Source organism: Amblyomma maculatum, chromosome 10 (genome assembly GCF_055883805.1).
Source record: "Amblyomma maculatum isolate TAMU_Amacu chromosome 10, ASM5588380v1, whole genome shotgun sequence".
Lineage (NCBI taxonomy): Eukaryota > Metazoa > Arthropoda > Arachnida > Ixodida > Ixodidae > Amblyomma > Amblyomma maculatum.
In genome coordinates, this window is record NC_139353.1 from 34,932,428 (window position 1) to 34,946,350 (window position 13,923).

A 13,923-nucleotide genomic window follows, 5' to 3' on the forward strand; every position below is an offset into this window, starting at 1 on the left:
CGATCATCAGTATTGATGCAGCCTGTACACGTGAGCGTTACTCTTCTACAGCATGCTACCTGACTATGTTATTGCCAATGTAATGAAATTAAGCACGCAGTATAATGCTCTCATTTCTGCATCATACAATGTGTGGTGGAAATTTCCGTTTAGTTGACTTTGACTACAATACGAAACATCCAGAAGCCGCTGATATTTCTCTCAGGTAGAGGTTTCAAGCCCAATAGGATCATTACAGCCTTGTGGTTAGAAAAGTGGACACTCCTGTGCCACCTGCCAAAGGTATGCTTGTGATTTTGGAGGCTGCAAGGCCTCAAATAGGGGTGCAAGAGTTCATGTTTTAAAGCGTAGCTTTTAGGCACCCATTCCATGCTTGAGTGACATTGGCGTAACATTACAGTGAGTGCATGATTATAGGCTTTGCTTTAGTCAGAATGTCAACCTGGTCTACCTTTCAAGACTTGAAGATACGATTTGAGGTGGTGTCTGCAATGCGGCTGATGACGAGTGCCCAAACTAGCTGGATGATGTCAGCCTCCTTTAGTAACCGATAACTGTTGGACCTCCTTGTAATCATCTCTGAAACAAATTTCTACCCAATTGGCGGCTCAAGAAATATTATTTCAAGTAAAGGTGGTGGTGGTGGTGGTGGTGGTGGTGCTGCTGATGATGATAGTGGTGGTGATGGTGGTGATGATGATGATGATAATAATAATAATAATAATAAATTCTTCACAAGGTGGCAGCAACTTGCGAAAGCAAGGACAAAGATGGGATGTATACAATGCAGCCCAACTGTTCTTGAAATGCGGCAATAAAAATTTATGCTTTGAGATGCTTGTACTGATGAAAAGCAGAGCAATCTTCCTGACATTGCCCATCCGTGCGTATGTATGGCAAAGGCACAACACAAAGGACTGGATGACAAGAAACCGCCTTTCAATTGAAGAGTATGCCGTTAGGCACTAGTTCAGATGGAAGATAAGGCTGAATTTTAATTGTTCACTGAGTAGAAGCTGAGTTGAACAACTATAAGGCAAGAATAAGAAAGGAAGTCCCTATATTCGCAGTCACCAACTATGCAGGATGCCAAATGCATGCTAGCCAAGACTCTTGATTGCGGTAACTTTGTTGCCCCACCGAATGCAACGAGAAAGGCTAGTCACACAAGACATGGGCATCACTCATGTGCTGAAGGTGTAATAATAACTTTTCGTTTACCGCTGCCGCTTACAGCGGCTGCGCGCCGTCAGCACAGCCCGCACTGATTGGTCCCTGCGTGTAGAGTCCATCGGAATTTGACAGGAACGTGGCGACATATATCGCCCTCGGGGTGATCTACACATGTGTACTGACACTAGCGGTAGACGGTAGCGGTAAGTGACAGCGCTAAACTTAAGGTCTCTAGTCCCTGGTGCATCAAAGTGCATGCTGATAACGATTCGCAAGACCAGGAACCGACGTCTGAGTTGAGGATCGTTTGCCATTGCAGAAGTAGGTAAGGCTGCAGGACAGAACTGGCTGCAGGACAGAACTGGCTGCAGAATGCATCATGAATTGCTCCTGTTGGACAGGGTTCGTAAACCTGGGAGCAACGCAGCATGTAGTCAAACCTCCATGGTAAGATGCACTTGCATTTGTGACAACATACATACTTGACGCATGGCTGGCCAAACTTAGAGTCCCCTAGGAAGACTTTGCTCATGCGGGTGGTGATCGACCTTGACATTGCAGAGCCGTGTATACTGTTACTGATTGAGATGTATGAGCACTCCTTGACTGACAAGGGAGGCAGACTAGATGCCGCTTTTTGTTATACTGCATCCCCAAAGCAGCTTTCTGGCACAGGAGTAGGCCCTCTTGTGGACAGTAAAGGGACCCGTTATAGTACTTGTAGAGACACAGAGATAGAACAACCTCAGCCAGTGAGGCAGTGCGCGCTTAAGTGCCGCAAAACAATGATACACACCAAAGACAGCAGTGGTTAGTAACGTGGTGTCACCTTAGTTGTGTAGCAATGCTTTTCTGTGGCTTCTAGGAATTATGCGTTTACATAGCCTTAGAAATGATGAAATCAAAATTAATGCATGTTAACACAAGACACAAGGGGCACAAGGACAACCGTCGGCAGAGCAGCCACCCTGGTAATTTGACCCCGCATGTCTACAATTGACCATGTCACAGTTTGCAAAATACAGTTATAAACAGACATTTCCAAAATGTGACTCAATGAGTTACGTAATTAACAAGTACTCATAATGGTGTGCACATGAACCAGACACTGCTAGCCGTGGCTCTGGCTGAAAAAGATCTGCTAATGACAACAGCATGAAAAGATACTATACAAGAGATCTTGGGAGTACTATTAAAAGAGAAGGTCACTAGTGGGGTGCCTGTTCAATTATTATCTTCGTTCTTACTGGCATGTGCTTTACATATGTCGCAGCATTAGAGGAAAAGCCTTTTTGCTAATGAAGATTGATTGGTTGGTTAGTTTACAAGAGGCTATGAGGCACGCCATAGTGGAGGGCTCTGGAAGTTTTGACCATCTAGATTTCTCCGATATGCGCTTACATAGCGCAGTACACAGGTGCCTTGTCTTTTGCTTTTATTGAAAAGTGGCAGTTGTGGCCGGGATTTAATCCCACGTTGTTGGGTCCAGCAGTAGAGTGCCCCTAGCCACTGAGCCACCGCAGCAAGCGCTGCTACACTCTTAATCTGGTTCCACATACATTCCGGCTATAAGTGGAACTTTTTTAAATGTCCCACATATATCTGAAACCTATGTGGAAGCAGATTAAGAGTGCAATAAAGAACTGGCGGTTCATGTAAAGTACAACACGCCCCATCCCCGAGTCCTGTTCTGTTTAGCTTGGTTCTTCTACCTCAGTGCAGTGTGCGTCTATCTGTAGAGCGCTTGGGTCCAGCTGTACAGCAGGAAAAGAAGACACAGCACAAATCAAGACCGCCTACTGACCAGGGCCCGGGAGATGTGCCTCATGCCAGCTGGTGAAATGCCATTGTTCCACAGCACCAGTGTTTTGAGCCCCTTGTCGGCGCTGTCAGGCTGCTGCGCAATCCCGTCCGAGAGATGCGAGACGCCAATGTCCTAGAATGAAGGACAGCATGATTAGAAAGGTTGTTTTTTCATCCCTCCTTTTCTGAATTTCCATTTTTTTTTCCAGAGTAATAATCTTCTAAAAGCACACTTGAGATGTGATGTTAGTACACTTTTGACTTCATGAGTCTACGTCTTGCACAATTTAGGAGGCAACAATCAAGAAACACACAAACAACGGACAGAGTCAAGGACAGCAAAACCTTCCATGCAGTGCTGTTTCGCCTGCATTTCTTTATTTTCTTCCTGCAGCTGTTTCATGCTTTGAGCTGCCCATGGTTGCGACTATCCGTACGTAATTTTTTCCCTTCTCTACTCCTGCACGTTCTTTCACTGCCTTCCACTTCTTGACTATTCGAACTGGCTTCTTTGCATCTTTAGAGCCAGCTTTTCCTCTAGTTTTGTGTTTTATTTTTTCCCTGCGGTCACTGCATGCATTGCCTCCCCAAACTCACGACCTTCGAAAAATTGGAGTCTCCTTGCAGCTCATAACTGCAGAGGTAAGTCATCTCCAAGAGCACCACTTTGTCATCTTCTATATTGATTTGCCTGCGACAATAGGCCCTGATTACGCTATTACATATCTCTTGTATTGAGCCAAAACTCTGCATGCACTGCAATGTTGCAGAAAGCATGTCATTACAACCAAACGCTCTTCATTAATGACGGTGTCTTAAATTAAAAAAAAAGAAAAAGAGCGCAGAGCTGTTTATGAAAGGCTTAACAGGACTGCAGGTTCACTTCATAATGTTTGAGCTTTCTACGGCACGTATCTACTGTAAGCGTGGTCACGAAAATTTTCTCTTACTGCATCAAGTATTTCTCTCTTGCTCTCTCTCTTGGTGCATCAAACATTGCTTCTCAATGTCATTTCACGTCATGATTGACTTCCACTTTATTTCCCGAGAAGACGGACCAAATATATGTGGGAACTATCGTAGAACACTTGACTGCTAACCTCAGCACTACCCTCCTTACCGTGTTGTTATAAGAGGAAGCTCAGAGTGACTAGTCACTGTCAGGAATTGAGCTTCCACTACTGAAAACAAGAAATATTGACTTGAGTTGACCTTGACAAACCTGCACACATGAAGAGGAGCACTTTCAATTCGCTATCACTGCTATATGTCTCACAGTGAGAACTCTTGCCCTTGAAGAATGAAACAAAGTTTGGCAAGCGAAGGAAACCACAGTCTTCATGTCTTAGTTGTTTCAAATATGTCTCTGTTCTTTCACGCTTTTCCATAGATAATGGTTTCAAAGATATATTCTACCCTCTCTATTGCTTCTTAGTTTCATGAATATGGATGCTTTGTATTAGGGTAACCTTAAGGTAACCTTAAAGTGCCCGGCCATCTTCGACCAGTGAATGCTATTTAGTCTGGTATGCATAGTGCCTGGTAGCCACAGAGTGCTGTTAACTGACACTTCTGCTTTTCCTTCAAAAAACACATATTTTCAGCTATTAAGCAGAGCGGATGCCATACATGAGTATCTAACACAGTGCACTGTACATGTTATAGGCCAAGTTTAGTTTGAGAAAAAAAGAATCTTTACTGGACTGGCATCGTCTTAAATCTTCAGAAAAAAAAGGCCGCTAGTGAAGTTGCTTTTATAGTCTTTAGAGCTGTAGGTCAGTCAGATTTTTATCACATGTGGCAGTCAGCGGTATCACTCCTTCTACTCAATTAAATGCCAGCGTTCCCAATTCTTGAATTAAATGAATGCGCACAGCAAACACGTGCGTTGTGCGCCTTTCAACTCAGATCGAGGAATTATACTTCTCCATGTGCTAACATCCCATTTACTATAATTAAAAAAGGGCTAGTACAGCTCAGATACTGAATAATGTGAAAAACTGCAAAAAAAGAAGAAAAGATGGAAGAAGTTTAATGTGGCTAAACAAAGTATAACGTTCAAAAGCACTAGCATCATGTAGTTTATCTTGGTAGACATTGGTAGATGCAGATGACATCATTGTCTTCTTCTCGAGTGACATAGACGTCAATCCCCACTTTAAACGAGCTGTAAGAGCACGCCTGCGTGGCCTAGGGGCGGCATGTTTAGCTCAAGATAGAAGGATCCTGAAAGACTGGAATTCAATTTCACCCCCCCCCCCCCCCCATCTCAATGGCGAAGCCTGAGTGGGCAGCGCCTTCCAATCCGATGACGCAGGAAATGGTGAGCTGGTTAGACTTCGTAAAGTAATGCTTTTGCGCTAAAAAAAGCTTTAGATAAAATGAAAGAAAAGAAAAAAGGCGGTAACATGCGATCTGCATAAGGAGCAACTACCAGCTACTGCAGAGTCTACTACAATTTAAGAAGTTATACTACCACCTCGCCCAATGCCTCCGAGTTGGATACGTTTCCTCAATTAAAAAAAAAGGTTCGCCGCATGATCGCCTGAGGCATCAAACAACAGCACTGACACACAATACATACAATACATTTTGCAGCCAAAATTTATATTGCAAATGGAACTTTGCAGTGACTACTGCTCTCACTAGCAATAAAATCAACAACAGCTTAGTTAAGTCCACAGCAGGACATAACTACACTGACCTCAATACAGCACCATCCAACCCTATCCCCCAAAGACGTCCCAATCTCCTCAATTCACTGGAATCTTTGCTTTCCCCCACTACTTCTACCTTCTCTTCAAATTCACTTTGTCCTAAATGGCCTTATCTTCCATCCATATTACATGCTATGAAATTTGTCTACTTCTTATTCCTGGCTTCAGCTAGACATCATTGAAAGATGTTCACTCCCCGAATCTACTCTGCCCTCTTCATACCTCTCAACGTCATTCCTATTTTACACCCAGTAAAATTGTGGAGAAGCATGCAATGGCCCTCGTGCAGAGCACTGTCTCCCCCAGAATCGACTGACCTGGAGATTATTCCCACGCAGGTCGAGGTACTCGAGGCGCGTGTTGGCTCGCAGCAGGTTTGCCAGCTGCAGGCCGTCTGCACACGTCATCCCATTGTCGCCAAGATAGAGCTCCTTCAGCGCAGGGTTCAGCTTCAGTGCTGCCACTGCAGGACGACATAAAAACAGAGATTGAACAGCGTCTTATTAAGCCAGAAGATGCTTATATATGTCTGCTGACAACAACACTGCAGCGTCACAGCTGTATTTCACATTACAAATATAGCACAGCTTGCAAATATGAGTCAAAACAGTCCATTGAAATTCATATATGGAAGTGACAATTAAGTACACTGCGTGACGATAACAGTGATTCATTTACTTCTTGGTTCAGAGCAGGTATTGTCACAAGCAAACTGCCATGTCAAGAACAGGCTTATATATAAGCTACATCAACTTTTCATGTCATATAAGCCATTTTTTACAACAGGTGTACTGGTAACATTTCTCGGTTAGAGATGACTGCATGTGACAGCTTTCTTTCTTTTTTTCACATTTTAAAGGCAGCATAAAATGATTGACTGAAACAAGAACGAGGTGGGACAAGCACCGACTTTTGACAGATAGTGACGGCTGCTGAAGACATCTCTCAAGTCCATAAGATACCAGCTTCTTTTCCCATCTCACTCTTCCCCTGTCCTCCTGTTTTGTGTCGCACTTATAAGCACAAAAGATTAGGATCGATTCACCCAATTTTGTACCCTACTTTGACCGTGCTGACGAGTGACGCCATTTTGATCCCGGCAGAATAAGTGATGCTCGAATAGATGGTGAAACAACCAGGAAAATTTGCCAGCCACAGATAAGTATGAGGCACACTTGTGACACTTGTGACATCATCTTAGGTGCTGACCTAAGATGACGAGTGAACGGCCAGTCAGCGAGCAGTTCTCGAGATGAAGGGAGTTGAGGTGCGAGCCAAGCCTCAACGCCCGCCCGAGGACGAGCAGGGTCTGCTCACTCAGCGATGTGCCCCTGGCGTCCAGGTGCTGCAAGCAGGGGGTCTGCGAGAAGAAAAAAGAATGTGAGAAGCAATGAGCAGTGTCATATGCTTGGCTGGAAGAGACTGTGGTATGCAGCATCACAGGCAATCGAGATCAGTGTGTAATATCTAACACAATGAACTTCTCAATAAGGCCTCTCTTTCAGCACCACCACTCGTAACCTCCTTCAATTCGTCACTGTCTTGATGTTCTCAAACACACCCAGATTTTAAAGTTGTAAATTTTGGCCTTTGAAGAAGTCCAAGCAACAGAACATGAAAAAAGAAAATGCAGCAGTACATATTGATAGCTAATTTGATTGAAATTTAGAGGGCGAGACAGTGAACTCTGTTTATGATGTGTAATATAGAGGCAAGACATTCTAATAACGTGCTATATGTTGGACGTGTGAGGAGCTAGCATGTGTGAGAAGGAAAGGAGAGTTTTGTAGCATTGACAACCGTGTCACTATCGAAGGACCCTATACACGGTCCACGTGTGGCACACCCTTTGCGCGCAGCAGTGGAAACTAGCACATGCGTCCTTTGCAGCAAAATTATCCAGTGGCAGTTTTGTGATGTTGCAGGTCCTCTCCATAGGTGCAAGTTGTTAACTTAAAAAAGGGGTTTAGTCATACTTTAGCAGCAGTTGTGGCATCAGCAAAGCCAGCGTACATGTCTTGTATGCATTTTGAGTGTACTACCCTCCTACCATTGACCACCGGTCGTGAAAGGTTTGCATGTTTTCATGCCTTCATCAGGGCACTCCAGCTGACTCTCATTCCTGCAGTACCCCCACAGCTTCGGGAGAACACAGAGGCATCAGCAAGCTGGAGAGAACACTGTGCTTTGATGAATGCGCAGGTGCTACTGACCCAGCAGTAAGACTTGCCGATACACCACTACGCTATACTGCAGCCTAAAACTTGTATGCTGCTCAGAAAGATGTAGGGTGAAATGTAAGAGCAGACGCAGCAGCAAGAATGCTGTCACAAAAACAGTTTTTCAAATAATGGTTCACTGTAAGCAACAGTTTAGCCGATCTAATAATTTTTCATCTTCAAATGGTATACAGCTGAATACCCTACGGTTTTTTTTTTCGCACTTAATTATGCCAAGAAGCAGCAGATGATAGCATTTGCCATTTCCATGGAGGAAGAAAAAAGTGGTTGTTTCCCAAGGAGAAAGGAGAATATGCCGGTGGGGCCATGACATCACAACTTTTGAAGATGGAAGTGACACGGCCACTGTCGTAAGTCAGCCATGTTTAAGTGCGATTGCACATGTATTATGACAGTGCCTCCTATCTTCTTTCAGTGTCAGGCAAAAGAAAAAGAAACTACCTCTCCCGTAATCTAGAGTAGACATAAGCATGGAAATATGGCTACGGGCATGAAACCATTACACCACCCTTTAAAAAAGCGTAGACCGTTGTTCTGTGCAGCACCCCTCTCGCTCTACAGCGGCCTTCTGTCAAAGGCTCCTGACAGCCAACGGATGATAATGAATTGCGTATGGTGTCATGTATCTTGACTTTTGAGTGGCGTTATTAGAAATGACAAATTAAAATTCGGCGCATTTTAAATGCAGCTTGAACATATCTCAATGAACATTGATAGAAGAAATTGGAAACAATTATTTTTGTAGCTCGTTTGGGCAGCATCGAACGTTTGCATGCCAGTCCTGTACGAGCTAGGCAGAAAACTCGTATCATTAAATCTTGTTAAATCTCATTTGGTGCCCGGATGACGACTTTCGGTTTTGACTCGATGTCACCTCAAGTACAATGATACCACTGCATTGCTTGACGTCACCTGCGCTATAGCCAACGTTCTTAAATATTTGTTATAGCCGATGCAAAGTGCGCCAACTCGGGGCGAATGCCCGGTACCGAGCGGGTCTCGTGAGGAACGAAAGTGAAAAATTTTGAAAATGTCTTGTAAAAATTGACTCGAACGGATGATAATGAATTGCGTATGGTGTCATGTATCTTGACTTTTGAGTGGCGTTATTAGAAATGACAAATTAAAATTCGGCGCATTTTAAATGCAGCTTGAACATATCTCAATGAACATTGATAGAAGAAATTGGAAACAATTATTTTTGTAGCTCGTTTGGGCAGCATCGAACATTTGCATGCCAGTCCTGTACGAGCTAGGCGGAAAACTCGTATCATTAAATCTTGTTAAATCTCATTTGGTGCCCGGATGACGACTTTCTGTTTTGACTCGATGTCACCTCAAGTACAGTGTACCTCAAGGGCCGGTTCATGCGCCACCGAAAACGAACTCTCGGTCACTCGTCGAACGTTTTCCTATATCGTTTTCAAGCGAATTCGTCAGGACAGTATTCGCGTGTGATATGCCGGTCGTTCTCAGATGTGCATCAGCGCATCAGGCAGAAACGAAGCCAGGACGTGCGAGGGTGAGTACGGATCTAGAATTTATTTTACCGATCGACCCACCAGAATTAAATGGACCCAAAGTAATAACCATGAGCTCATCTGTGCTTTGCGCTCTGCAACAACATTGTATGGAATTGCATTATCCACCAACTGTATGTATATGTATACTTTGTTAAAGCGTCTTTAAAATGGGGTCTAGAAAATGGCTATCGAAATCCATGCATTACGTAGAGGAAATGTCACTGAGCGTGCTTACGTGTCGTGTACAAATTCGTTGAAAGCGAGTCAATTTTTACAAGACATTTTCAAAATTTTTCGCTTTCGTTCCTCACGAGACCCGCTCGGTACCGGGCATTCGCCCCGAGTTGGCGCACTTTGCATCTGCTATAACAAATATTTAAGAATGTTGGCTATAGCGCAGGTGACGTCAAGCAATGCAGTGGTATCATTGGTTGGCAAGCGCCACACTCTAAAGGAGGCAGGTATAAAAGGCGTGGTGCTCGACCGGCCTGGCACAAATAAGTTAGTAACGCGGACAACTCAAGCTGCCAGTAACCGCCAAACACAATTCATCCGTGACAGAAAGTAGTCCGCTGTCAAATGGCAACTTCAGTGTTTTTTTCTTTTTTTAAGATTTGAGGTCATCATCACATCGCGTTGCTCAGATTTCACTCTTTCCACTGCAAAAAAAAAAAAGATTCATAACACCAGGATATTTTTTGAAGGAGTGAAAAACTAAAACAATGCCCAATTAATTCCTATGGCATCATGACATAAAAACTCATCATGTTACGAATGCAGCCACAAACCTGTTGTGTGCACGTTGGTTAGCTAAAGAGCGTAAGTGACAGTTGTGGTCACTATTTGCCTGAAATTACAAAGAGCAATTGAGCTCAATCTTATCTGGCCATCTATGCAATGATGTGTCCCGCACCAAAGGTTTGCCCGTAGAAATCTCCTCGATTCAGGCCACGGAATGGGAAATTTTAAAATTTATTAGCGCTGCAACAAAGCAGGACAGCTGCGAAATTTGGTAAAAATGTATGGACAACTATAGACGAACATACTGTCAAATTTTCAGTACAATCCGAGCAGGTTGAAAATGCACAGAAGTTGCCACTCGAGCTTCTCTCTTAGCTGAATAAATGGCTATAAACTCAAGAATTTCGATGCATGTGTCTTGTTTGCTGCAGTCAAATATCAAAAAGTGACTGCTTTTACTGTTAAGCGAAGGAAAACACGCACCGCGTACCACAACCCACAGCAACTGCTGCTTTATTTTAAGATGCATCCTACGTGCTACAGCTGGCACTTGAACTGTCTGAGCAGCTGATGCCGTAACGGAACCGTTTACGAACGTTGGCCGTAACTGAAACAGTTCCGGTGCAACCCAAAACTGTCCGCTTCCAAAACGAATGTTCGTGAACGCCTAATAATTACGTGGCATTCGAGACAGAAAACAGATAAGCGAGAAATATTGTTCGCATACAAACCAATGCTACTAGCAGCGCAGGACAATAATGCGCTGACGACGTTTTGTTGGCCCCTCGACTGCCATAAATGAGCTTGTTTTTCAAGGTCACCAGCTGCTATCGAAATGCGATTGTGACCGGCATGATCCCAATTGAAAAAAAGAAATTGTACCAGCATCGTACCAAAAATAAGTTTCAGTTCCTGGCACTCTGTTTTTCTTTTTTTTTTTTTTATAGAAATATTCATCACAAACACATTACCCAACGAGAGCAGCCGTGCCCCCAACTAATGAGCGCATCTCCATCATTTAGTTTTGTTCTGAATATACCCTGCCTGATACACTGCAGTTTTCCCAGTGCAGCAAAGATCGCAGCCCCTTTGGCCGTATCCGGCCCATGAGAGTGAAGTAACTGCTATCTCCAAGTGCGCCTACCTTCTTGAGCATTCTTGAGCAAGCTTGCCAGCCCCGTGAGTCGATGTTGCGGTTGTGCGAGATGTTGAGCTTCCTCGCCGATTCGTAGTACTCGATCATGTCGAACACCGTGGCCGCTCCCTGCCGGGAAAGACCATCGACGAAATTCGCACGGCATATAAGTGACAGCATTAGATTTCTACAGCATGCTGCACGGGTGTACGTTAGTGACTATTTAAAGAAATGCGCGAGAGCGGCACGTGACCAATGCCTGAGACCAAGACCGCCAAGCAGGCTCTATGTATCAAAGCGGCCGCCGCTCTCTCCTCCTCCGTGGCTGCCGTGCTCCGGCTTTTCCCTCTCCTCTTTCCCACTCCCTGCCGAATTATAGTGACGTCACGTTATTACAGTGACGAGAGTTCTACAGCTTACAGCAATTACAATTCCGGTGAATCACTACTAAATTACAAAATTTGGTAACGGACACAAATTTTGTACATTTTGTGTGAGCGGATATAGTTGCTCATTTATTTCAAATAAAGGCTTAGAATAGAAAAATTTTACCTCGATCGAATTTGAATCATTTCAGCTCTGACGGCTGCTGCTACACCCAACGTTTATGGATCCTCTATAAACGATGGCTACACCATAGGCAATGGTTGCACAAACCTCAGGTGTTCATCGAACACTGAAAAAAAAAAAAAAAAGTGATAATAAGGAGGTCAAAAATATAAAACAAACGTAAGCCTGGGGACACAATTTCCTGGAAAACCCTTACAGTTATACAACTAATCAAATAAATCTCTACCTTTTGAATTACCGCAGTAAGGTTGCTATTGCAAAAAGGGAGAGAAACTGCGGGCAAGATGATGCCATATCTATGTTCTAAACAAGTAGTAGTAGTATGTGGTTATTTTTATTATATAGTATACAAAAGGAAGCAAAAGATGTTTGCCAGCCCCGGTATCTACTATCTGCATTATATCTGAAGCACCTGAACTGGGGCGGCGGAAATAAAGGGATAGCGAGGAAGGGGTAGAGGAAATAAACGAGGTGAGCGATAGGGAGAAAGAACAGTGTAGATAAAAATAAAAAGAAATACACCTATACACTATGGCACAATATACAGTAGTTTGCTTGAGGCCCGCCCGCAGATAGGTCACTAAGTACTCGGCACATCGGGCGGGCCTCCGCAATAGCTCCAAGTTCAGAGGCACGATTTGAGCGCGTGCTGTGTCTATGGTCGAAACCAAGAGTTTCTTACTTTTACCTAGAGGGAAAGCTGTGCTGCCATCTATGGGAGTTTACATGGAGTTTCCTGACGACTGGTTCAGCCTTCCCCTGTAGGCCTCAGGTCATCCTTATAAATAAAGGTTTTTGAATGAATGAACAGCCACCATGGGCGCTCAAAGCATCATGGGCCGGAGAGCTACCGAGTGCAGAACTATAACTTTTTGCCAAAACTAATGCAAAGATAAACGTTGTTCTACCGTAAATAATGTCCTAAGATTAAATATCGTGACTATAAATTGCAAAAGAGAGAGAAACAGCATGTCAGTGTGATATTTATCCAATATAAGCGATGGCTCTTTCTCCTATTGGCTTAGTTTTGACCAGCACAAATACCAATTTTTCGCATTTAATAAGCACATTTTGAAAGAAAAAAAAACGTTTTAGAAATATTTATGATTGCAAAATTACTTAAGGAAGTTTTTAGTGGCATTTCGGGAAACAGAAACCTTTTATTGGCGACGTTTGCTTTTGCACCTTCGCTATTATGGCTTTTGTGGTTTATGTACGCACCTCGAGATGATGATGATGAAAAAGAAACATTATAGTAATGCCACTCCGCGCACCTGAGAAAAACCGACTGTCCCATGATCCTTTGCGCGCCCATGGTGGCTGAAGTGCAGCGCTCAGCTTTTTCTCTAGTTAAAAGTGTAAGAAACTCTATGGTCGAAACAATGAAGAACTAATTTTCTGAAGTCCCGCAGTGCGAGAAAGTCGAAGACTTATTATTTTTTTTTTTACGAATCCGAAACTATGAGCAACGGACTATACGGTGCACACAATGGCGCCAAATCCGAATTGCGCGTTCTACCGTGCCATGTATTTTGTATTGTTCCTTCGCCTTCAGAAATGACGAACACTCAGTTGGCAATGGCGGTACTTTCCTCTGCAGCAAGCTTCCAAGCACCATTCTGTACATGATGTGGCACTTGCAGTTAAGACTCAGCGCAGCATTCGCTACATCGAAGGAGCACTTACACAATCATCTCCAGCGCGCGCTATATCCAAATCTTCAACAATTTTTTCGCGCGAGTTTACATTTGCTCTTAAATAGAACTTCACAAAAAGCGCGGGACGACGGGTATTCTTTCTTTTGCACTTCAAATAATAATTGCGCTCCTTCAGCTCTGTTTTCGGAGAGGGATGTTCTCTCTTACACTGGAGCTCGGTGGTTGTTCGATAAGAAGTGAAAGAGAGACGAAATTTTCATTTATCATTCTATGGTAAAAGCCAAGTGACAACATTACGTGTATGTCTTATTCTGTATATATTCTTTACCCGCGATACAATGGTGCGGGGAGTCTACTTCAATT

At 43.6% G+C, this 13,923-nt stretch overlaps 1 protein-coding gene across 2 annotated transcripts in view; it reads right to left on the reverse strand.

Moving 5' to 3' along the window:
* Positions 1-13,923, reverse strand: part of LOC146176135 (uncharacterized) — a 350,013-nt gene that overhangs the window by 31,041 nt on the left and 305,049 nt on the right. For both annotated transcript variants that reach the window (XR_014701499.1, XM_084582463.1), the window contains exons 5-8: positions 11,342-11,461; positions 6,903-7,053; positions 6,011-6,156; positions 2,978-3,109 (exon numbers count right to left, since the gene is read on the reverse strand). Coding sequence is in view for 1 of the 2 variants with exons in the window: in XM_084582463.1 (XP_084438589.1) it covers positions 2,978-3,109; positions 6,011-6,156; positions 6,903-7,053; positions 11,342-11,461 (549 nt within the window). In the remaining variant the exon portion in view is untranslated. The remainder of the gene's footprint in view (positions 1-2,977; positions 3,110-6,010; positions 6,157-6,902; positions 7,054-11,341; positions 11,462-13,923) is intronic.